Raw genomic sequence first — 24,932 nt, forward strand, 5'->3', positions numbered from 1 at the left:
GCTCACCATGGCATTGTCTTTAACAACAAAGTTTCCAGAATCTAAGAGCTGTGCGATAGGACTTTCTGCCACTTTGGTTGTATTTGAAGACCAAATAACACTATTCGCTTGGTTGGAAAGAACTAGTCCAGTTTTGGTAACAGTTAGAAAACCATGTGAACCAGTGATCGGGTTGTTTCTGTTTGCAACCCAAGTAACCGTCTCTGGGGTTTGCTTGTACCATATCCCCAAGTACCTGTTCTTGGAATTGCCAGGAGAAAAGAAGCCTAGCTCAAAGCTTCCGCCTGAGGAGACTAAAGTCTCACCATCACTCATGGACTGTGTTTCAAGTAAGGTATCTAAAGCAATGGAAAAACGAAAGATTTCTGAAAGAGAAATCAAGGCACAAAAGAAGTGGAAGAATTGATGAGCCTGCATTAAAATTTCCAGTGGGAAGAAGTTAGCAAATGATCACATTCTTGGGAATAATGCAACCCAATGTTTGATTGTGAAGTGGTTATACCATAAGCAAAAAATTAATAAATGTCCAAAGTTCATAAAGAAATTGGCAAAGGGCTTTTATGATTAAACAAATATAACTTTCATTTTGTCATTTAATCCACCAAAAATAAAAAAATCTGAAAAAAAGATTCTTAAGAAGTAAACTTGCGCAAACTAAAGTGACTTTTAAGTCCAACAAGTCATGGAGGAGGATTCTATTAAATATTTTTTTGTAGAAAAAAATTTTCGATATGAGAGTGTACATATGTCATTTTTAACACGAATAAAGATTTATATTTGAAATAACCTTAATGAAAAGTTATGAGCTCATAGATTGGGATAACTCTTTGATTTCGTAAACTATCCTTTATTTGAAATATTTTTTCTTTTCTTCATGGGATTAGCATTGAAAATGTTTGCAGTAGTTAAATAATATTTGGTTAAATTTTGGCATGATTAGACTATTTTCAAGCCCTGAAAGAAAACATCAACAGTCAAATTTATACAGAGCAGGAAAGTCTCACCACAAGAAGCTGCTAAATTGCTTTGACTTCCATCATGTTATTGCTCTTATAACTCTTCTTACAAGTCATCCAAAACGCAAAGTTTTCAATTGGGTCATCCTGATTACCTTCCTAAAGCCACACATTCAGATTAACTTGTATCATTCATCTGGTTTACGTGGTGGAGAATTCATCTGATTGAATGGCCTCATTTTACTTGCTTAGTAAGTTTTGGACTTCCATAATAGAATACTCCATTGAAATGGCAGCATGCTCAAACAAAATAGCTTACTCTTGTATTCTTAAACCGAGACATGATACGATTATATTACCTTATAGTAATACGAAGTCATCTATTTATCCTCCCTGTAAAAAAATCTCTCAATCAAAGTCATATGGATAATTTTACGAGTCATATTCGTATAAATAAATTATTACAATACAATCTAAAATCTATAAAATATATAAATTAAATAAAATAAAAATTTGAATATCGATTACACATAATAAAAGTCTCAATGTATAAATAGACTATTACAACCCATTTAAAGTATTAAAGATAATAAATTAAATAAAATAAAACTTAAATATCGATTACGCAATAATTATGATTCTAAATTTTATGGAATTGAGTTTGGAAAGGTTAGTTTATGAAACTAACTAGCTTGGTACAGGGCATCCATGTTGTGGTAGTGAAATTTTGATCTTGTTGAGTAAGATTTAATTGTGATTCTAATGTATGAACTTAATGAAATTATCCAATATTTGAATGGTTGAAATTATAATAATCCATCCCATACAAAACCTTTTGAGAGTGTCACGTGGTTTTACTTTAAAAGGTTGATAAACTAGAGCTAGTTGGGCTCGGGTCTTTGCACTGATAATTGATGGTTTCTTTGACATAAATGCTAAAATATAATCAATAAATTGTGCAACAAGGTATAATATTTTTTTCAAGAAAAAATTACTGCTCAATTTCTATCTTCCTCCCACCATTGTAATAGTCACTACATTTACAGTATCGGATTCTTCCTTTCTTGTTGGTGTGTTTGCTTTGGAATTTGTATCTGTGAAGAATCCTGGCTCTTTAGGATGAGGCAACATTGCTTCTTCATTTGCCAACATAAAATTTACAGATGACATCGTTGGCCTGTCTTTGGGGAAATTTTGAACACATAATAATCCCACTTGAATACATCTAAGAACTTGAGATTCTACAATAGAATCCTCCAAACAGGCATCTACCAGCTCCATGGCCCTGCCTGCATTCCACAGCAACCATGCCTAGAATAATAGTCATGAGATAAGCTGCAATGAAAGGGAACAAAAAGGCTACAAAATCATTCAGTATACTCACATGGCCCGATAGGCTATGGTGGTGATCAGGATGATGGAAACTTCTATTCTTTTGGCCGCTTATTATCTCTAGTAGCAGTACACCAAAGCTGAAAACATCAGACTTGGCTGAAAATTTACCATTAATTGTATACTCTGGAGACATATATCCACTGCATGGAAATATCAGGAGTAAGTCCTTTGGATTAATGCAAAAGGGCTATGATTACAAATGATTGAACTCACAATGTTCCAATAACTCTCTTAGTTTCTGATATTTTGTCATCCCCTTCAAAAGTTCTTGCCAAGCCAAAGTCTGAAATTTTGGGGTTCATATCACTATCTAGCAGAATATTGCTAGCTTTGAGATCTCTGTGAATAATTTGCAGCTTAGAGTCTTGGTGTAGATACAGAAGTCCTCTCACTATCTGCATGATAATGTCAAAGCGCTTCTGCCATGCCAATAATACTCTCCTGTCATGATCTGCACACCATCTCCATGACTTTAAATTAGGCCTTTCCAACCCTATTTGTGCATATTGTACTTGAGATTGAATAATCAAAGATTATGTAATGATAGCATGCATGAAAGGTCAAGAAATCAGACCAAAGATAAAATAATCCAAGCTTTTGTTGGGCATATATTCATAGATTAAAAGCCTTTCTTCTCCCTGTATGCAGCTGCCATAGAGCCCGACCAGATTTCTGTGCTGAAGTTTGGCAATTAAAACTACTTCATTCCTAAACTCTTCAGCTCCTTGTCCTGAATTCTTTGACAGCCTCTTTACAGCAATTTCTTTTCCTGTCGGAAGGATGCCCTGCAAGTTGCTTATACAGAATTTACAACTTACAACTCTTGGATTTTAAGATGCAAAAACTCGTTGAAACTTTTCTGCCCATTGGATGGCAAGAAGTAATGAGTCTTACCTTGTAAACAGGTCCAAATCCCCCAATTCCTATTAAATTTTCCTGGGAGAAACCATTGGTAGCAGTAGCAATGGAAACCAAATCAAACAAAGGCGCTTCTACATTCTCGTTGCAGCTCTCTTTGCCTATTCTGACACTTTAGCCTCTAAGAATAAACGTATTTGAAAATTAGTGATGATGGTTCGGTAATGTATTGTGCATTTTTCTTACCTCCTTTCCATGTTTTCTTCGTAATGTCGGAGAACCGAGCACCCAAGATAGTCATGCCAGGAATGACTGAAAGCAGTTTGGTGGTCCTTGTTCTTTTCTTGTCATTTAAGGCATAGCCAGATACTGAAACTGACAAATGTCCAAGAAAATCATTTGTTTTTCTGGTTGAAATTTTGAATAAAAGAAAATCATAAAACAAAAGAGCAAAGTCAAACACATATGCTTACCTCTTTTCCATTTTTTCCTTAGGACAAAGCAGGACACCAAGCCCAACACAATCATTCCAGAAATGATTGAAACTACTATGATGATCTTTACTAGTTTCTTTTCATTTGAAGCACCAACTGATCCTGAAAGAGATAACATCAAGTTAAGCCGATAATTTTCTTAAACTAAATGAACCTTTTCAATTTTTTTTTCAACAATACTAATGGGTAACATAGGAACCTTTGCCAAAGCATTCTTTAGGCCTAAGACCTTTATTAAAGAAAGTTCTTTCCTTTATACTGAGTAACAAGTCAGCGTTTATTTTAGTTTCCACCAGTAACTGTGGCAGGGCAATAGTCCGATGTAAATTTTCCAACGTGATGTGCTTTTTGGGGTTTATCAAGCTGATTCAACTTATTTGTTTCCATGATAAGGCAAATGATTAGAGTTCATGTTGCAGGCACAAGTTTATTGTCAGGACCAAGGCTGTTTGCAGATGAAATTATCAACAAAACAATGTGAAAACAAATTTCAAAAAAAATTGAAAACAATGATGAACATTATAGTTCTCATAGTTTACTTACCTAATTCTGAAGATGGTACTCTTACATAGATATCCGGTCCCCTTTCTTTTCCTGATCGGTCTTCCATATCAATCAGGTCACCATACCACATCAAGCAGCCCTTCTCACGTCCATCTAAGATTGCGCTTGCATAAGCACTACAAGAGCAGTTTTGCAAGCACTCCACCTCACATTCCTTAAGATTCATACTCTCATTGAACTTGAAATCTATCAAGTCAGGCAATTTCATCCAAGCAAGTCTTAGAAACCCTTCTCCAATTTGACAATCTGATGGCCGCCTTTTTACACATCTTGTAGACCGACTATGATTACTTGCATCCAGTCCTTCTGAGTCAGGTCTGAACCCTTTCAGGCACTCACAGATTGGTGTCTTGTTGATGCTGCAAAATCCATTTGCACCACATTGCCCATATTGGCCGCATTGGTCATATGGTGATAAGGTGACATCATCCCATTCAGTGCGCCTCGCATTCCATATAACACGCTGCATGGAACCTGACTGGTTTAAGGTGAATCGCATAATAATTGGGTTGTTGTAAGGCTCATACCTATAGTAGATCTCATCCTCACTATGCACCATAGTTGCTACGGAGACCAAGTTGGGAGACACCGGAGTACCACCAAAGTAAGATCCACTCCATAGTCCACTACGGAACACTTTTGCTGATCCCATGTAAATAACTAAAGAAGGCAAGCCTTGAATGCTAAGTCTGGTAGTAAAGTTTCCAGGAGAAGGATCATCAGCACTTCTCCAGGATGTTAAAAACCATTCTTTTCCCGTTTTTAAGTTCTTTCCAAGCTTCATGCCTGGCAACAGTGTGTCTGACGGGTAATCAAAGCTCTGCCACAGATAGCTTTCATCATGTTGCATGGTTTTGTTGTCTTTAACAACAAAGTTTCCAGAATCTAGGAGTTGTGCCACTGGAACTTCTGCTTTTCTAGAGACATTTGAAGACCAAACAGTGCTGTTCGTTCCGTCAAGCAGTACAAGGTTTCCATCATTATTGATTGTTAAAACTCCATGTGCACTAGCAATTGACCTGTTCCGATTTGCAACCCACACAACTGCCTTTGGAATATTTTTGTACCATATCCCAAGGAACCTGAACGTTGAGTTTCCTGGAGAGAAGAATCCCAATTCAAAGCGTTTGGATGAAGAAACCAACCTCTCACCATCACTGACAGATTGTGCCAGACTTATCATGTCAGCTGCAAATGAATACTCCACGATTGATAAAACCATCAAAATGAAAAAGAAGATGCTTGCCAGAGATCCCTTCATTTAACTAGTAAGATGAAACGGTAGCCAAATGCTGCCTTCTATAGGTATTTTCAGTATTGAACACAGAAGAAAAACAGGCCTGCCAAGGTTGACTTGCCAGGATTTGAAATAGCGTGGAAGGTCATTTTATGCCACTTGATCATTTGAATATACTTATGAAAAGAAAACTAAAAATAAAAAACATTTAACTGTCAAAATTTGTATTTGACAACACTGTATACAATAGGATTTCAATGAAAGGAAAATCTCATAGTCGTCATGAGAGATCGACCTACCAAACAAGCTTTTCTTGCTACTTAAGAAAACAAAAAAACAGAAGAATCAATAAATTAATGAGTACTATTTTGCAAACAAAGTCCATCTTCATCCGTATATTTGGTTCTGGGTTAATCAAAGAGATTTTACTAGTTGTCCACCATTCCATATAAGTTTTTATCCCAATTCTATGTAATGATTTTGAACAACAAATTTAATGAAAACAAAGAGAGATAATAAACTAGTGCCAAGGTCCCTCTTCGGTGAAAGGGGTCTTAGAGAAAGACCTAATTTGCACCATACTTTCCATTCCATCCTACCAATGTAGAAAAAGGGTAAATTAATTTGGCAAAATTAGCACCATTATTTATACCTTCATCACAATTTAATAGTTTTAGTATGTTTCAAATTCAATCTTTCTTTTCAATGGTTTGTACAAACAAAATAATTCCAAGATGAAAGGAAGCTTTGTTGTGTAGCAGTCTGCTGAAGGAAAGATCTAAAATGACAGGCCTGATCGAATAGTCAAATGCCAATGAAAAGGAATTAAAATGTCTTCTTTCTTTTTTGTCTTCAAGGAAGCAGCAAAACAATGTCATTTTCATAATTGTTTCTGCAATGGTCCATGATATATGTCATAGTTGACCTTAAGCTCCTAAAAATTTCGGCCTATCACGCCTGTTCATAGTTTCAATTGGACCGCATGGTGATGACAATGAAGTATTATACAACAACCTGATTAATTCTCAACCTGATACCTTTGTTTCACATGTTGGTGGATGAATCAATCTGCCTCCTTTTTTGTTCCAAGGAGGATGAACTTCGTTGCTGACTCAATTTGGTTGTTGCTCTTGCCCCTTCCTCAAATTTTCAGTGATCAGAAAGATTGGCCACTAATAGTTAGGTACTAGATGATGTTGTCGATGATGATGATGCCTGTTTTAACATGGCAAACTACAGGTCTAGGTTTATCAATGAAAAAGCTGGGGTTGGGGAAATGGAGGAAATGGAGAATAAATGCTATATTTCATTGCATCATGCGGTTGATTTCAACTTCTGCTTATGATTTGATTTTCATATATCCCAAAATGATTTAAACAAAAGGGTATTAGTGAAATGATTGCCTTTTCCATTTCCATGGTGCAGACAGCTGCTGAGAGATTATGGAAATAAATTGAAGATACTTCCTCCAACAATGGATCAATCATGTGATAATAACAGGAAATAGGAATAATAAGTACAATCCATTTATCAACCGATTGAACAAAAGCAACATGTGATGTGAACACAAACTAGTTCACTTCATAATGTAATACAGAACAAATTTCAAACAGTTAGTAATGAGATGAGAATATATGTGAAGAATAAAAACAACATTAAATCAGTTAAAGACACAGAAGCATTTGAAACTGAAAATCAAAGAAAGAACAATAGCAGTGCAGAACAACTATAAACTCTTTTTTTTTTTTCTGTTTTTTGCTCTGTCAAAAATGGAATTTCATTAATGAACTGTAGAAATACAATGGTGAATTAGCCACATGGCAACCCATTACAGCAAAACACCTGAAAAAGGCTGGGAAAGCACCTGGATAGCAGATGGCTGTGCCATATATGACTAGAGAAATAAAATCACTAGCCCATCATAACAGGTCGGCCTACACAACAGAGAACAATAATACCAGAAACAGAACAGCAGCAGTTACAATAAATAAGCAGCGCCTAGAATATCAACCAAGACAAAAACTCAGTGATGCCGCTACCACCATGCTGAAAACATTGAATCTTTATCAACATCATCCTAAAAAAGCATAATCGGGCAATGGTTAAACAGGGTCCTCTTTAAACTCTTCCGTCATGAGTGTACCAAGTCCCCTGCACTAAATTAAATCTGCCATGAATGATCACTATTTCTAGGGATAAAAGGACTTATCCCAAATAACAACAATGCCCCCTGATTTGCCATATGCTGCACTAAAAGTCCGATCGAGATTGGAATAGTAACAAATACGGTCAACAACGTTGCCAACATTATCATGTCATAATTGAAGCTTTTCCCTCATTAAATTACTTTCATTCAGAATGGGTTTTTTTACAGCATACTTACTGCAATGATGATGACATAAGCTTACCAAATACACTAACTAGAACTTTGCAAACAATCTGGAAAAGTTCAAAATTACATTACTGACCCATTAACAACGTTGTTTTAGCATAAAAATCAGTAAAACTAAGCTGCTATGCATTGAATGTTAGCACAGAAACATAGCAGAAAACAGAGAAGCAAAAACAGTAATGAAAAGAAAGAAGAATGTGTTGTAAAAAGGCTAACCACGCCTATCTTTCATTGATTCATTGATATACATATATATGTGTGTGTGTAGATATATATATATATATATATATATGTATGTATGTATGCATGACACATAGATTCAAAGTCAAGTTTGCAAGCTGCAATACACAACCAACCACCAATACAATCATGGCCATAGATTACTGACATTAACTAAAACACTAAAAAAACTGTATAGTTACAAAACAGTGAAGTATGGGCTGCATAGCAGAAGACTTGACTTGGTTAGTCTTCAAAGCAAGTCTTAATTCAACAAACACTAATAAAAAACACAAAAGTATTGTAAGGCAAGTTGACACTTGCATCACGTGCGGTGGACACAAACGCTACTTACACAACATTGCAATCATGCAGACATATGCTCCAAGATGTTAAGTTACAAAAGAAATAAAGCAAAAAACAATTATGCTTCTATTTGTGACCTGTTGTTGCATCAGTGAAGTATTCAAGCTTCCTGTTGCAGAGTCTTCAAGGAAAGTCTTAGTTTCAACACTCCTCCTTGAGATCTGTTTTGAAGACACCCAATTTGGATCTTAATGATTCAAACTTGTCCTTGAAAGCCTCTTGGTCATAATATCAGTATTCTGAGCTTCTATGCAGCAGTATTGGACATTAATCTCCTTGTTCCTTTTTGCTTAAGGCATGATATTTAACCCTGATTTACATGGTTCTTGGTTCTATCATGTTGAATAGGGTTCTTGGTGATGACAATTGCCAATTGATTATCCAGCCACAAAACAGTAGGTTCAGCTTGAAGGAACCCCAAGTCATTTAGAATTTTGTTAACCAGAGTGCATGATTAGCAGTGGAAGCAGCTAAAATATACTCAGCTTCAGTTAATGATCGAGCTACTACTTCCTGTTTTCTAGTGTTCCAAGCAAAGACGTCAATTTCAAATGAAAATACATAACTAGAGGTGCTCTTTGAATCATCTGGGCGCCTAGCCCAATCACTATCAACATATCCTTCAAGACTACCACTTTCTTGTTTGCAATATTGCACCCCACAGTCAAAAGTTCCTTTAACATACCTTCTTGGCAGCTGCAAAGTGAGTAATTGAAGGGGTTTGCATGAAACTCGAGAAGAAGCTTGTGGGAAATATGATGTCAGGTCTGGCGGCAGCCAAACAAATTAAGCTTCCCTATGTTAAGCTAACAAGGAAGTGGAAAATCAAAAGTTTTAAGTCAAGGAAAGTGTTCATAAAAAACCCATCAATGTTTGAAGTCAATAGTTGTCCAAACTCAACTGAAGACATAAAAACCCCAATCGAGTACATTAGCACCTGACATGAATCTTCCAGACAAGAAATCACTAGTCTTTGTTCCACAATAACCTTTCCAAACTCATTTGCACAAACTTTGGTTAGTTTTACACTTTTTTGGATTTGGCTTTACATTTGTCAGCATGGAGGTAGGTACAAAGCTGCAACATAGCCTAAACAAAGGGAGGAAAATTGAAAGCAAACTTCTTAGAAATTTCTATCTTCCTCTCACCATCGTAATGGTCACTACATTCACAGTATGCAATTCTTCCTTTCTTGCTGATGTGTTTGCTTTGAAACTTGTATCTGTAAAGAATCCTGGCTCTTTAGGATGAGGCAACATTGTTTCTTCATTTGCCAACATAAAATTTACAGATGACATCGTTGGCCTGTCTTTGGGCAAATTTTGAACACACAATAATCCCACTTGAATACATCTAAGAACTTGAGATTCAACAAAAGAATCATCCAAACACACATCTACCAGCTCCATGGCCCTGCCTTCGTTCCACAGCAACCATGCCTAGAATGATGGTCATTAGAAAAGTTGCAAAGAAAGGGAACGAAAAAGCTACAAAAATCATTTATACTTACATGGCCAGCTAGGCTATGGTGGTGATCAGGATGATGGAAACTTCTATTCTTCTGGCCACTTATTATCTCTAAAAGAAGTACACCAAAGCTGAAAACATCCGACTTGGCTGAAAATTTACCATTAACTGCATACTCTGGAGACATATATTCACTGCATGGAAATCTCAGGAGTAAGTCCTTCGGAATGCTAAAAGGCGATGATTACAAATGATTGAACTTACATTGTTCCAATAACTCTGTTAGTTTCTGATACTTTGTCATCCCCTTCAAAAGTTCTTGCCAAGCCAAAGTCTGAAATTTTAGGGTTCATATCACTATCTAGCAAGATATTGCTAGCTTTGAGATCTCTGTGAATAATTTGGAGCTTAGAGTCTTGGTGTAGATACAGAAGTCCTCTCACAATCTGCATGATAATGTCAAAGCGCTTCTGCCATGCCAATAATACTCTCCTCTCATGATCTGCACACCATGAATTCAAATTAGGGCTTTCCAACGCTATTTAAGCTTATTGTACTTGAGATTGAGTAATCAAATATTAAGTAATGATAGGAAGCGTGAAAGGTCAAGAAATCAGACCGAAGATAAAATAATCCAAGCTTTTGTTGGGCATATATTCATAGATTAAAAGCCTTTCTTCTCCCTGTATGCAGCTGCCATAGAGCCCGACCAGATTTCTGTGCTGAAGTTTGGCAATTAAATCTACTTCATTCCTAAACTCTTCAGCACCTTGTCCTGAGTTCTTTGACAGCCTCTTTACAGCAATTTCTTTTCCTGTCGGAAGGATGCCCTGCAAGTTGCTTATACAGAATTTACAACTTACAACTCTTGGATTTTAAGATGCAAAAACTCGCAGAAACTTTCCTGCCCATTGTATGGCAAGAAGTACCGAGTCTTACCTTGTAAACAGGACCAAATCCCCCAATTCCTATTAAATTTTCCTGAGAGAAATTATTGGTAGCAGTGGCAATGGAAGCCAAATCAAACAAAGGCACCTCTACGTTCTCGTTGCAGCTTTCTTGGCCTATTCTGACACTTTAGCCTCTAAGAACAAATGTATTTGAAAAATGGTGATGATTATCCTGTAATGTAAGGTGCATTTTGCTTACCTCTTTTCCATATTTTCTTCGTAATGTAGCAGAACAGAGCAACCAAGATAATCATGCCAGGAATGACAGAAAGCAGTATGGTGATCTTTGTTCTTTTCTTGTCATTTGAAGTATAGGCTGATACTGAAACTGACAAATGTCCAAGAAAATCATGTCTTTCTAGTTGAAATTTTGAATAAAAGAAATCATAAAACAAATCAGCAAAGTCAAACACATATGCTGACCTTTTTTCCATTTTTTCCTTGGGACAAAGCAGAACACCAAGCCCAACAAAATCGTTCCAGAAATGATTGAAACTACTATGATAATCTTTACACGTTTCTTGTCATTTGAAGCAGCAACTGATCCTGAAAGAAATAACATCAAGTCCAGACAATCATTTTCATTTTTCTTTTTTTTTTTCAAAAAGGATAATGGGTGACAGAGGAACCTATGCTAAAGCATTCTTTAGGCCTAACACCTTTATTGAAGAATTTCTTCTTCTTTTTTTCCCTTTATACAGAGCAATGACACAGCGTTTCTTTTAGTTTCCACCAATATTGTGGCAGGGCAATAGTCTGATCTAAATTTTCCAATGCGATGCGCTTTTGTGGGTTTATCAAGTTGATTTAATTTATTTCTTTCTACAATTAAGCAAATGATTAGAGTTGATGATGCAGACAGATACTTATTTATCAGGACCAAGGCTGTTTGCAGATGAAATATGCAACAAAACAATGTGAAAACAACTTTCAAAAAAAAAATGTGAAAACAATGATGAACATTATAGTTTTCATAGTTCACTTACCTAGTTCTGAAGATGGTACTCTCACATAGATATCCGGTCCCCTGGTTTGTTCTGATTGGTCTTTCATATCAATCAGGTCACCATACCACATCAGGCAGCCCTTCTCTTGTTCATCTATGTTTGCGCTTGCATAAGCACTACAAGTGCAGTTTTGCAAGCACTCCACCTCACATTCTTTAAGATTCATACTCTCATTGAACTTGAAATCTATCAAGTCAGGCAATTTCACCCAAACAAGCCTTAGAAACCCTTCTCCTTTCTGGCAATCTGATGGCTGCCTTTTCACACACCTTTTAAACCAATTATGGTTACTTGCATCCAGTCCTTCTGAGTCAGGTCTGAACCCTTTCAGGCACTCACAAATTGGTGTGTTGTTGATGCGGCAAATACCATTTGCACCACATAGGCCATATTGGTCGCATTGGTCATGTGGTGCTGAGTAGACAGTCCCCCATTCAGTGTGCCTCCCATTCCATATAACACGCTGCATGGAACCTGAGTGGTTTATAAGTAATCGTGTAATAATCGGATTGTTGTAAGGCTGATACGTATAGTAGATCTCATCCTCACGATGCCCACAGTTGCTAAAAGAGCCAAGTTAGGAGACACTGGAGTACCACCAAAGTTAGATCCATCCCATAGTCCACTACGGAACACTTTTGCTGATCCCATGTAAATAACTAAAGAAGGCAAGCCTTGAATGCAAGTCTGGTAGTAAAGTTTCCGGGAGACGGATCATCTGCACTTCTCCAAGATGTTAAAAACCATTCTTTTCCAGTTTTTAAGTTGTTTCCAAGCTTCATGTCTGGCAGCAGTGTATCTGATGGGTAATCAAAGCTCTGCCACGATAGCTTTCATCATGTTGCATGGTTTTGTTGTCTCAACAAACAAAGTTTCCAGAAATCTAGGAGTTGTGCCACTAGGAACTTCTGCTTTTCTAGAGACATTTGAAGACCAAACTGTGCTGTTTATTCCGTCAAGGAGTACAAGGTTCCCATCATTATTGATTGTTAAAACTCCATGTGCACCAGCAATTGACCTGTTCCTATTTGCAACCCACACAACTTCCTCTGGAATGTTTTTGTACCATATCCCAAGGAACTTGAAGTTTGGGTTTCCTGGAGAGAAGAATCCTAATTCAAAGCTTTGGGATGAAGAAACCAATGTCTCCCCATCTCTAATTGATCGTCCCAGGCTTATCATGTCAGCTGCAAATGAGAACCCCATGATTGATGAAAACATCAAAATGTGGAAGAAAGTGCTAGTCGATGTTATCATATTAGCTGCAAATGAGAACTCCATATTGATTAATCATCAAAATGGAAAAGAAAATGCTTGCCAGAGATCTCTTCATTTAACTATTTAAATGAAACGGTAGCCGATTACTGCCTTCTATAGGTATGTTAAGTATTGAACACATAAGAACAACAGTGCTGTCAAGGTTGACTTGCAAGAACTAGAAATAGAGTGGAAGGTCATTTTATCCCACTTGCCCATGTGAATTTACATGTCATAGGAAAACTAAAAGTAAAAAAATTACTTGTCAGAATTTATATTTGACAAAACTGAATATAATAAATTTCAATAAGAAGAAAATCTCATAGACCTCATGAAAGATTGACCTACCAATAATTAAGAACATAAAAAAAAAAAAAGCAAAACAATCAATAAATTAAGGGTGCAAACAAAGTCCATCTTCATCCATATTTGGTTCTGGGTTAATCAAAGAGATTTTATCTCAGTTCTATGTAATGATTTTGAACAACGTATTTAATGAAAAGAAAGAAAGATGATAAACAATAAGTGTCAAGGTGCCTATTTAGGTAAAATAGGGTCTCAGAGAAAGACCTAATTTGCATCATACTTTCCATTTCCAGCCTACCAATGTAGAAAAAATTTAAATTAATTTGGCAAAATTAGCACCATTATTTACAACTTCATCCCTATTCTCTTCATCACAATTTAATATTTTTAGAATTTTTTTTTTAAATTCGATCTTTCCTTTTCCATGGTTTACACAAACGAAATAATTCCAAGATGAAAGGAAGCTTCGTTGTGTAGCAGTCTGCGTAAGGCAATGCCTATAACGATAGACCTGATCGAATCATCAAATGTCAATGAAAAGATATTAAAATGTCTTCTTTTTTTGTTTGTGTTCAAAGAAGCAGCAAAACAATGTCATTTTCATAATTGTTTCTGCAATGGTCCATGATATATGACATAGTTGACCTTAAACTCCAAAAACTTCGGTCTATCACGCCTGTTCATAGTTTCCATTGTGAAGACGACAGGATGATGAAAATGAAGTATTACAAAAACCTGATTGATTAGCAACTTGATACCTTTGTTTTGTAAGTGCATGCCCTAGAACCAATTGGTTAGGCAAGGGATGCATATTGAAATATGCATGAAACTTCAAAAGTTTTGTGATTGTTAAAATTTGTATAATAATTTAAGTACATTATTACTAGCAATTTGAACTTAAATTTTTAAAAATCAACTTAAAGAGTTATAAGGTCAGTACTTGAACTTGAGGCATTATAAGATTTCACTACATCAAGTAAGTTTGGATACTTGGATATTGATGCTGTTTAAACCTTGAAAAGTCGCACATCAAAACACACACTATAAATATTCCTAACCAATGTATTATTGAGATAAAACATCAATAATGCTTCAAGGCCGATACATGTGTTATGCATCTCACTATAAACAGGCAATATCTCATACGATTGATAATATATGGAGACTCACAACAAATATGTGGGTGGGCTATAATAGTTTCTAGGTTTTGTTTGGGTTTGATTTCAGAAGTGCAGTGGGCTTAGAACTCAGGTCCAATACTTAAGCCTGTTGATTAAACAGATTCCTTGAAATTAATTAAGGCAAAAATGGATCGAAAACCAAAAGCAACATGATTAAGCAAATAAACAGGAGCTATTTCTCGCACCTGGCAGAGGCCAGCAGTGCAAGAATTTCCCGGCTTTATTTACAATCCATGGAGTAAAATAGGAATTAATGGAGGAATTCAGTTGAAGATATTTTCTTGACATGTTACTGTTTCAGGATCAGCCTATAATTTAAATTAAATACTGTCTGCATATAATTTAAAGTTGGTGCAAGAGATATTTTTTGTGCTTCAGATTGAATTCCATACCGAAATTACTGACGGGTGCAAGCGACAAGGACGAAGGTCATCTTGATGCCAAAAAAGTCATGGAGAGGACAACAAAATATCTCTGTCAAACATTCATAGTACAAGTTTAGTCTTCCTTTCAGTGTTTACACTGGTAATCAAGGTATTCAGTTTCTAACAACTGCATGGAAAGTGTTCATAGGTATCAAACTATTGCAAGGAACCTCATTTTCTTTTCAGACCTCTCGGATTTCTTCCTCAACTACAGCATTCCAGAAATCCATATAATTGTTCTTGATCTGATGTCTTGAGCAGATAGAAACATGATGAGCAGCAGTGAGTTTGCTTCCCTTTCTCGCTTGTTAGTTTTTTGGTGCCTCGCATTACAGTGTATCAATGGTACTGACACGCTAGAACAGGGCCAATCGATTACATTCTCGAAGACCCTTAAATTAGCCGGTAAGAAATTTGAACTTGGATTCTTTTCTCCCAGAAACAGTTCGAGGTATTAGGTTGGAATATGGTTTAAACAAGTGTCAACACGTGCTGTGGTTTGGGTGGCAAATAAAGAATATCCCTTCCTACGAAACTCTTCTATTTTCGCCATCAACCCTGATAGGAACATTGTGATTTCTGATGGAAGGATATCCTACATGCTGACGAACAGGACAACCAGTGGCAACACCTATGCCAGGCTACTAGCTTCAGGTAACCTGATATTACAAGATCAGGTCAGCTTAGAAATTTTGTGGCAAAGTTTTGATTATCCATCAGACACTTTTTTGCATGGAATGAATCTTGGAAACGATAGAAGATATGGAGTTACTTGGTCGGTGGTGTCATGGAAATACGTAGGCGATCCTGCCCCTGCTTCTTTCTCTTCGGAACTCGTTTCTGATAAATTTAATGATTCTTTAATTATTATGCAGGTTTCTAAAATATACTGGGAAATTCCTTTAAACAACTTTCTTAGGTATAATGCCTACGGTTGGTTCCGATGTGGTCCCAACACCGTCACTGGGGTTTGCGTGATTCTTCTAGGATTATGCAGATAGTGTTGGACGTGTTTGTGTTGAAAAATGATAATTTAACATGAAGAACTAGACAGCTTTTGTGCAAGTCAAGCTTGAAAACATTCAAAATGAAGAAGGCCACTTTTGATCACGTGATTTTTTTAATTTATGCAGTTACTATTTTAATATTGTGATGTGTTAGTTTTATTCCGTTTTTGCAATTTGTGTTTTGTTCTTTAATAGGGTAGTTTCTAATAGCTTTGCAGGCAACTAAGTACTAGACTTGAAAAGTGTTAATTTTTACGGTTGTCTCTCTTATATTTATATAAATATTTTTTATTTAATGGAAAGTGTGTGGCTTTGCATGGCTTCATGCAATTCTTCTCCAAGCTCACGTATGTTGGCTTCCATTAACTCATTATTTTTGTTTAATGAGTTAACTCACTGAGTTCATAAACTCTTTGATTTTCTTTCACAGTTTGGGCAGCTTAAGTTACAAACTTGGTCCGAAGATGATGAACGTTGGTATAATTTAGAATTTTAGAATTTTCCTGAAGATAGACTAACATTGTCAATCTGTAAATTTTATCTTGATAAAGAAATGAATTTTGCCTCATTCTCAGGTTTCTTCACAGGAAAAAGTTCCAGGATAGAAATAGCTTCATGGAAGGAAGAGTTACCTAAAGTAAATGTAGTTACTATACCAATGCTGGGAGGCAGATAGAAATTCCTGAAATAGTTCACTTCTGTTTTCATTTTTTTTCTTTCATAATTCAGTAATTTCCTTGGAGAGTTGATATGTTTGTGAAAGTTAAGCTTGACCAATTAAGCTTATTAGTTATTACTACCAATCCTGTAGATTTTTTGAGCAGGCTAGAAGCTAATCTGTAAATTTTCATTTTGTCTCTGAATCAATTAATAAAAATATGGCTAATTAAGAGCAACCCTTGAGATTCAGCTTCTTTGCTGAACTTGTCTTTCTTTCTAACTTCACCCAAGCTTCATGTATAACAAAAGCAATGATAATCAATTAAAAGTTCATAATCCCTGTTACTACTTTATAATAGTTCAGGCATTGGAAATTCTGAACAGGCGTGGAAGACCGGTATAAGTCAGTGCGTAGAGCTACTTTATAAGTAGTGTTGAGTTCCATTGGATTGTGGCTTGAACATATAATCTCTTAAAATAACTTTATATTGACTAAATTTAGGATACTTTGGAGACTTAAATATAAAAGACCATAATTATGCTCTGGAAAAAACTCGGATATTGGATATATTCTGTTGTTGCATTAACCTTTAATGCATGTGCACTCTATAATTGGTCAATTACAGGAGACAAAAGAGGAAAAATAATAAAATGTGAGGAAAGAAACTGACATTGACCAATTTCTGATAAATGCAGCTAGCAATGAACGATATGAGGTGTTAAAGCATCAAAGTCAGTCAATGACAATACCCATAGAGAGTAGAAACTTGACCATTTCCAGTCTAAAACGACTGCTGACCACAATGATTCAAGTACTCCGAATAAAATATTACTAATTATTATATCTAAGTGGTAACATTTACTTGTAGGAAGGTACCTTCCAATTTCTGAATACAACTATGCTACGTCTCCAAAAACAAGTGTAGCAAGGAATACTATGAACCACTCATAAATTTTGAGATTCTTTTGCAAGATGTAAGGTGCTTGGAAATGGATTAGATATGGTTTTCTGTTTTCTGCTAGCTAACTGATATCTAAAGTTATCAGGAAAAAGAGCAAGCTCTATGGCTCGTTCATCCTGATGCAATATGCTTTAAGACATTCTTTTCTCCAAATTCATTCCACACAAAAAGAAAAAAAAGAAAGTGCTTCGAAATTATTATGATGTAACTACATTGTGAACGAAATAATTGGTGTTGATTTTTGTATACAATGGGCCCTCTTCTTTATCATATCATTGTGGAGATATTGAAGTGTAAGATTAGAGGTCAGTCTCTGTAAGCAAATATACTTTTTGGTTGCCTCATTTTCGTGGAACTTTCTAAGTATTTTAATATCTGACTGGCTAATCTTTATCTGATCAATGCATCAATTCGATAACCAAACAATAACACCAACTCCTTCTGCTGCTGAATAAATTAGGTATTATTTTTTTCTTTGGGTTTACCAGAATCAATCGCTGCCTTTCTGCTTCATTTATGTCCTGAAATTCTACGAGGCATTGCGTAGAAGTTGGGTTTCTGCTCCGGGTAATTCTCCTCACAGTCCTTTCCTTAGTATGTATTTACATTACAGGATCTGTTCCTTTAATACATGTTTGTTTGGACAATATTTCTAACTAGTCCGCTATGTCAAATAAGTAGTTAATTCAGACAAAAGTTTTGTTTCCCAGGTTTTATTATAATGATATGTTTTTGTCTTCCTGGAAGGTTGACGTGGAATGGTTTCAGTAACAAATTATTAACTGCAGACTAGTGCCGTTCCGGAAAAAATCAGTCAGCAGAATTATAATTGCTCATGGCTAGAAAAAATATTTCAACAAGCCAATTCGTTTATCCTGTTTTCCTGCTGATATTGTCTAGCCATATCCTCAGATTCCCTCGTGCTGCAATGGACACCATCTCACCGGGACAATACATCAGAAACCCTCAAACTGTTGTATCTGCTGATCAAAAGTTTGAACTAGGATTTTTTAACCTTGGGAATTCTTCGAGTTATTATTTGGGAATATGGTATAAAGAGATCCGGGAGCAAACTTTTGTATGGGTGGCAAACAGAGATTACGCGGTCATTGCTTCTGCAAATCTCACAATCAATAACGATGGCAACCTTGTGATTCGGCAAGGCAAGGTTGTTTTCCTAGTGACAGACATATCATCTAATGGAAATGTGACTGCTACACTATTAGATTCAGGAAACCTTGTTGTGAGAGATGAAAATAACAATACCTTATGGCAGAGCTTCGACTTCCCTACAGATACTATCCTGCCAGGAATGAAGCTTGGTTATGATAAGGGGGCTGGAAAATATTGGTCGTATGTGTCTTGGAAAAGTACTGATGATCCAAGTCTTGGAAATTTTTTCTTGTACTTGGATCATGGTTTACTACGTCGAATTCTTATCACGAATGGTTTAAGAACATATTGGACTGGTGATGGGATTGGAGATAATAACATGTACAATTTCACCTATGTCTCTAATGGGAGCATGGACTATATCGCATATGATGTGCATGACATAAATGTAAAGAGCAGATTTGTAATGGATATATCAGGACAGTTTAAACAATTTATATGGTTGGAAAGAACAAAGAAATGGAAAAGCATCTGGGCACAACCACGAAACCAATGTGACGTTTATTCTTATTGTGGGCCTTTTGGAAGCTGCAATGAGAGGTCTGCGCCTTTTTGCAGTTGTTTGCAAGGATTTGAACCTGACTCTATCAAGAATTGGAATAGTTTGGGCTTTTCTGGAGGATGCAAACGGAGAAACGCTCTGCAATGTGTCAATAATACCACATCAAAGGGTGCAGGAGATAGATTTATTCCGCTGTCTAAAGTAGCACCACCTAGTAATCCAATAGCTCTTGATGTTCAGAGCATTGATGATTGCAAGTCATATTGCTTGAATAACTGCTCCTGCAGTGCTTATTCTTATACCCAGCAAGGCTGCTCAATATGGATTAGAGATCTTATCAATCTAAAAGTACTGTCACTTGATCAGATTTCTGGAAAAGATATTTATCTCAAACTGGCTGCTGCTGAATTCAGCACCGGAAGTAAGATAGTTAACCTGTCTTGCACAAAATTTTTCAGACCTCCTTTTTAACCATATTCTGTGTCTACTAATGTGCTGATTAAGTTTATACTTTTTGAGATAAATGCAGAAAAAAAGAGGATGCTGAGAATTATTTTAATTCTAACCACTTCTCTGGCATTTCTTACTGCTGCCCTGCTAATTTGGAGGTTGTGGAAGAAAAATCACAAGAAAAAGGGTATGAATTCCCCATTGGAAAGAAAAAAAAAATCCAATCATAAGCACCCCCTGTCAATAGAAATGTTAACATTTTCTTATCTGCAGTATTCTTAAAGAGTTGGTAGATTGTTCTGCACAAAGAATAGAGTGATAAATTGTTGGTATGTCACTTGTTGTTGATAATGTGCATGAGCCATCTAGTTCTTATGTAGTCAAACCTGATTAAGTTCACAATATAACAGTTGAGTAAAAAATAGCTTGTTTTGTTGTATATGTATGCTCAAATTCCTCATCTGTTCTTCACTAAGCAGGGAAGGACTTGTTATCATTTGATTTTAGTATTAGCACATCAGCTACCAATTATGAACAGACTGAGGTAAAAAGGCTCAGGGAAGATAAAAATGAGGTGGAGATTCCATTATTCAGTTTTTCTAGCGTATCAGCTGCTACAAATAACTTTTGTACCGATAATAAACTTGGAGAGGGTGGATTCGGACCTGTATACAAGGTAACAGTTAAAGAAGAAAATTTCAAATTCACATACATGCTTTAGAAGTTAGTTTCTCTTATTTCTATGAGAAATATGAATACTAGAGTTCTGCTTCAGGGAAAATTACTTAAAGGGCATGAAGTAGCTGCAAAGAGGCTTTCTAGAAGATCTGGACAAGGATGGGATGAGTTAAAAAATGAGGCAATGCTCATAGCCAAACTCCAACACAAAAATCTCGTGAAGCTTCTTGGCTGCTGCATTGAGGGAGATGAGAAGATTCTCATCTATGAGTATTTGCCCAATAAGAGCTTGGACTTCTTTCTCTTTGGTAACTTCCTATCTGTTGACTTCCTACTGTTTAAATATTTGATTATAGACTTCTAGGACATGTTCATTGTTACATTTTGTTTCTCTAATTTGAGTCCACAACAGATTCAACCAAGAGTAGTGTACTTGATTGGAGAACTCGTGTCAGCATCATTGAAGGGATTGCTCAAGGTCTTCTTTATCTCCACCAGTTTTCTAGGTTACAAATTATCCACAGGGATTTGAAGGCAAGCAACATTTTGTTGGATGAATACATGAACCCTAAAATTTCAGACTTTGGGATGGCAAGAATTTTTGGAGGAAGTGAACCAAGAGCAACCAATCGGATTGTTGGGACATAGTAAGTAATTTGCATATATCCTCTTGTAAGATTCTGCTGTTTTTGTATGGCTTGTTCTCATTTCAAAGCCAGCAATGTGGTTTGTACTCGGGTTGCATTGATTGGAGCCTGAGCTAGGGTGTTTGCACCTGAGTGATTTTCCTGGTCCAATGGATTGAGTTTCCTTCACTACAAAAAAATAAACAATTAGAATGAACTAAAAAAATTTGCATGAAATCTTTGACCATAATTCTATGAAATATTTGATTTCACAGTGGCTACATGGCTCCTGAGTATGCTTTGGAAGGTATCTTCTCTGTAAAATCTGATGTCTTCAGCTTTGGAGTTCTGTTCTTGGAGATCTTAAGTGGCAGGAAGAACACCGGTTTCTATCAGAGCAATTCTCTCAATCTTCTTGGACATGTGAGTGAAAAAACTCCGGATTTGTAACTGAGCTAAGATATATATAGTGTTGTCTTTCTTTTAAATTCCTGTCCTGCTACCTTCCCTTCCAGGCATGGGATCTTTGGACAACCAGTAGGCCTATGGAGTTGATGGATCCAATACTCCAAGATAGTTCTTCAGCCAATTCACTGATTAGATATGTTAACATTGCACTTCTTTGTGTTCAAGAACGCGCAGTGGACAGACCAACTATGTCTGATGTTGTCTTGATGCTGAGCAATGAACTCACTTTCCTACCTACTCCAAAACAACCAGCTTTCTCAAGTGTAAGAAGTATGGTGGACAATAATTCACCTATTACCAAGCCAGAGATTTGGTCTGTCAATGAAGTAACAGTCTCAATGATGCAAGCTAGATAAACCTTAAGACATTAAAATATTCTAAAGGGAAATCACATAGAGAAATATTTACATTTTGTTTTGACCAATAATCCTGCAGGTTTTATATGTAGGCTACAAGCAAATCTGTAAATTTCCTTTTATGTCTCTGAATCAATGAATAGAAAAATGCATAATTAAGAATAGCCCTTGAGATTCAGCTTCTTCGCTGAACTTGTCTTTCTTTCTAACTTCACCCAAGCTTCATGTATAACAAAAGCAATGATAATCAATTAAAAGTTCATGATTCCTGTTACTGCTTTATAACAGTTCAGGCATTGAAATTTCTGAACAGGGGTGACAGACCGGTATAAGTGAGTAGTTTCATAGGAGTTACTTTATAAGTAGTGTTGAGTTTCATTGGATTGTGACTTGAACATATGATCTCATAAAATATAACTTTATGTTGATTAATTTAGGATAATTTGGATACTTAAATATAAAAGACCAGGATTATGTTCTGGAAAAACTCAGATATTGGATGTACTCTATTGATACCTTTACCTTTACTGCTTATTTACTCTATTATTGGTCAATTGCAAGAGACAAAAGAGGAAAAATTATAAAATGTAAGGAGAGAAATTGGCATTGACAAATTTCAGATTGATGCAGCTAGCAAAGAAGGATAGGGAGGGGTTAAAAGGCACAAACTCTATTTTCAGAAGATAAAAGCATTAAGTCAGTCAATGACAATGACCTTAGAGAGTAGAAAATTGACCATTTCCACTCTAAAACGACTGCTAACTAGAATGATGGAAGTACTCCAAATAAATATTACTAATTACTATAACTAAGTGGTGGAAATCAGAATAACATTTACTTTGAAAATGTTATCAGAGATCTTGTTGGTACCTTCCAATTTCTGAATACAATTATGCTATGTATCCAAAAGCATATGTAGGAAGGAATACTATGAACCACTCATAAATTTTGAGGTTCTTTTGCAAGATATAAGGTGTTTGGAAATGGAAGATTGTTAGATATGGTATTCTGTTTCTGCAAGCTAAATGATATCTGAAGTTGGCAGAAAAAAGAGCAAGCTCTATAGCCTGCTCATCCTGATGCATTATGCTTGAAGACATTCTTTTCTCCAAATTCAATCCACACAAAAAGAAAAAAGAAAGTTCTTGGAAATGATTTTGATGTAACTAGAGTGTGAAAGAACTAATTGGAGCTACCTTTGTCAATAATGTGAGGTGTTGGTTTTCTATATAATGGTCCCTCTTCTTTATCTTATCAATGCTGAGATATTGAAGAGTAAGATTAGCTGTCAGTCTATGTAAGCAAATTTACTTTTCGTTGCATCATTCTTGCGGAGCTTATTCTTTAGTCAATCTTGTTAGTCTAATTTGTGAATCTTTTGTTAGCAGAATTTTCAGAGGGCTTTTCTTGGTAATATTTTCGTAGCCAACTAATTTCCCGTGACCTTGGAATAATATCCAAACATCTTAAAGTTCTTCCTTAATCTCATCACATAAACCCATCAAAATTTCTTCAATCTGACCTCTTTCAGACAAAAACATGAGGAGAAGTAGGTTTGTTTCTCTTCTATGGTTGCTGGTTTTTGTATGCCTTGCCTCCCAATCTATCAATGGTACTGATACTATTGAACAAGGTCAAGAAATTGCATACCCAAATACAATCATATCAGCTGGGGGAAAATTTGAACTCGGTTTCTTTTCTCTGGGAAACGCCTCCAAGTACTATGTTGGAATATGGCACAAAGAGTCTAACCGAAGTATTGTTTGGGTAGCAAACAGAGATCATTCCTTCCCTATTGAATCTTCAGTTAATCTTAGCATTAACGGTGAGGGAAAGCTCGTGATTTCAGATGGTAGAATGTTCTACATAGTGACAAATGTTACAACTAGCCGCAACACTTATGCCATGCTACTAGATTCTGGTAACCTTGTATTACTCAACCGCAATACCTTGGACGTTTTGTGGCAAAGTTTTTCTGATACCACAAATACTATTTTGCCTGGAATGACTCTTCAAGATGATTATGGATTTCTTGTATATAATTGGCTGATTGTGTCATGGAAAAGTGTGGAGGATCCAGCCCCTGGTTCTTTCTCTTTGGAACTGAATTTCACAAATTTTTTAACCATTAAGAAGGGTTCCCAAACATACTGGACTGATACTCGAAATGCCTTTTGGGGGGACGATCAGTTTGGTTGGGGCTTTACTTCGGAATTTCTTAATACTTCCAGGATTACACAGATTGTACTGGATGACTTTGGGCAGCTTAAGCTACAGTCCTGGTCTGAAGATGACCAACGTTGGTATACATTAGAGTCTTCTAAGTGTTCATATCATCGATGTGGTGTTTTCAGCATTTGTAACATCACTGCTGACACACCATGCAGCTGTTTGGAAGGTTTCAAACCAATTTCTGCCTCTACTTCCATCCAGGATGGGACATATGAAGTTTGTGTGAGAAAAAAAAACTTGCACTGCACCAACAGTGGAGATCATGCTCAGAATGATGGGTTTCTTCACAAATTTTTTGTAGATTATCCAAGTGATGAATATGTGTTAAATCATACAAGTAGTGCAGCAGACTGCAAGGCAGAGTGCGTGAGCAACTGTTCTTGCATTGCTTATGCTTATGATATCAACCGTGGGTGCCTGGTATGGTATGGAGATCTGTTCGATCTGAAACAACTTCCAGAAAATGATGTTGATGGAAAAATTTTTTATCTCAAGCTTGCAGTTTCTGAGCTAATTACAAGTGGTAGGAAAAAATTTGACTCAGACTGGATATTCTAGCAAAGTATCAGCTTATTCTTTTCTCTATTTTAGGACGAAATACAAGTGCAACTATACATTAACTTCATATTTGATTTGTTTTTCCTCTTTTCATACTGTCATACTTGATTTTGTTTCATAGATACAAGTTCAACAAACAGAACTACAGAAGATCAAAAGGAAAAAAGTGACAAGAGGCAGCTTTGG

At 36.2% G+C, this 24,932-nt stretch overlaps 5 protein-coding genes and 1 pseudogene across 8 annotated transcripts in view; 2 read left to right on the forward strand and 4 right to left on the reverse strand.

Moving 5' to 3' along the window:
• Nucleotides 1-315, reverse strand: part of LOC110418859 (G-type lectin S-receptor-like serine/threonine-protein kinase At4g03230) — a 2,629-nt gene extending 2,314 nt beyond the window's left edge. Inside the window, exon 1 of the mRNA XM_021431683.1 lies at nt 7-315. Within this exon, the coding sequence (XP_021287358.1) occupies nt 7-315 (309 nt within the window). The remainder of the gene's footprint in view (nt 1-6) is intronic.
• Nucleotides 316-1,961: 1,646 nt separating this feature from the next.
• Nucleotides 1,962-5,512, reverse strand: LOC110418932 (G-type lectin S-receptor-like serine/threonine-protein kinase At4g27290). The gene is made up of 8 exons (XM_021431748.2): nt 4,247-5,512; nt 3,683-3,805; nt 3,456-3,584; nt 3,246-3,370; nt 2,926-3,136; nt 2,565-2,802; nt 2,341-2,491; nt 1,962-2,267 (listed from the first exon to the last, which is right to left on the reverse strand). Exons 1-8 carry the CDS (start codon nt 5,487-5,489, stop codon nt 1,962-1,964), a joined length of 2,526 nt encoding a protein of 841 aa, XP_021287423.2. The 5' UTR covers nt 5,490-5,512.
• A 4,028-nt stretch (nt 5,513-9,540) lies between these two features.
• On the reverse strand, nt 9,541-10,142 carry LOC149527026 (Protein kinase superfamily protein). Its single transcript, XM_089784022.1, has 2 exons — nt 9,992-10,142; nt 9,541-9,920 (listed from the first exon to the last, which is right to left on the reverse strand). Exons 1-2 carry the CDS (start codon nt 10,133-10,135, stop codon nt 9,615-9,617), a joined length of 450 nt encoding a protein of 149 aa, XP_089640148.1. The 5' UTR covers nt 10,136-10,142; the 3' UTR covers nt 9,541-9,614.
• Nucleotides 10,143-10,208: 66 nt separating this feature from the next.
• On the reverse strand, nt 10,209-13,111 carry LOC110418942 (G-type lectin S-receptor-like serine/threonine-protein kinase At4g27290; annotated as a pseudogene).
• Nucleotides 13,112-18,118: 5,007 nt separating this feature from the next.
• LOC110418938 (G-type lectin S-receptor-like serine/threonine-protein kinase At4g03230) lies at nt 18,119-22,120 on the forward strand. 4 transcript variants are annotated; one of them, XM_021431755.1, is made up of 8 exons: nt 18,119-18,270; nt 18,451-19,799; nt 19,908-20,015; nt 20,308-20,504; nt 20,604-20,814; nt 20,919-21,153; nt 21,408-21,555; nt 21,648-22,120. In XM_021431755.1, the coding sequence occupies exons 2-8, from the start codon at nt 18,539-18,541 to the stop codon at nt 21,954-21,956; spliced, it is 2,469 nt and encodes an 822-aa protein (XP_021287430.1). In that variant the 5' UTR covers nt 18,119-18,270; nt 18,451-18,538; the 3' UTR covers nt 21,957-22,120. The 4 variants fall into 4 exon arrangements, with proteins under 4 accessions (XP_021287430.1, XP_021287431.1, XP_021287433.1 ...); XM_021431756.1 differs by having other exon boundaries at nt 18,492-19,799; XM_021431758.1 differs by having other exon boundaries at nt 18,616-19,799.
• Nucleotides 22,121-23,495: 1,375 nt separating this feature from the next.
• LOC149527027 (G-type lectin S-receptor-like serine/threonine-protein kinase At2g19130) lies at nt 23,496-24,926 on the forward strand (the record flags this gene model as incomplete). Its single annotated transcript, XM_089783933.1, has 2 exons — nt 23,496-24,711; nt 24,868-24,926. Coding segments are annotated over exons 1-2 (1,275 nt in total), but the record flags the coding sequence as incomplete, so codon positions are not given.
• Between the last annotated feature and the right edge of the window lie 6 nt (nt 24,927-24,932).

This window comes from Theobroma umbraticum, unplaced genomic scaffold, assembly GCF_002168275.2.
Source record: "Theobroma umbraticum cultivar Fairchild unplaced genomic scaffold, ASM216827v3 scaffold_67.0, whole genome shotgun sequence".
In the NCBI taxonomy this organism is placed as follows: Eukaryota; Viridiplantae; Streptophyta; class Magnoliopsida; order Malvales; family Malvaceae; genus Theobroma; species Theobroma umbraticum.

What these genes read in the sequence shown, in the direction of transcription:
- LOC110418932 (XM_021431748.2), bottom strand. Translation starts at nt 5,489, where the DNA reads ATGGTTTTATCAATCGTGGAGTATTCATTTGCAGCTGACATGATAAGT. An exon ending in GATTTGGACCTGTTTACAAG is followed by an intron (nt 3,137 to 3,245) that starts GTAAGACTCATT and finishes AGCAACTTGCAG; the next exon opens with GGCATCCTTCCGACAGGAAA. An exon ending in CTTGGATTATTTTATCTTTG is followed by an intron (nt 2,803 to 2,925) that starts GTCTGATTTCTT and finishes GATGGTGTGCAG; the next exon opens with ATCATGACAGGAGAGTATTA.
- LOC149527026 (XM_089784022.1), bottom strand. Translation starts at nt 10,135, where the DNA reads ATGTCTCCAGAGTATGCAGTTAATGGTAAATTTTCAGCCAAGTCGGAT. An exon ending in ACCATAGCCTAGCTGGCCAT is followed by an intron (nt 9,921 to 9,991) that starts GTAAGTATAAAT and finishes CCATCATTCTAG; the next exon opens with GCATGGTTGCTGTGGAACGA.
- LOC110418938 (XM_021431755.1), top strand. Translation starts at nt 18,539, where the DNA reads ATGGCTAGAAAAAATATTTCAACAAGCCAATTCGTTTATCCTGTTTTC. An exon ending in TGCTGAATTCAGCACCGGAA is followed by an intron (nt 19,800 to 19,907) that starts GTAAGATAGTTA and finishes AGATAAATGCAG; the next exon opens with AAAAAAAGAGGATGCTGAGA. An exon ending in AATCGGATTGTTGGGACATA is followed by an intron (nt 21,154 to 21,407) that starts GTAAGTAATTTG and finishes TTGATTTCACAG; the next exon opens with TGGCTACATGGCTCCTGAGT.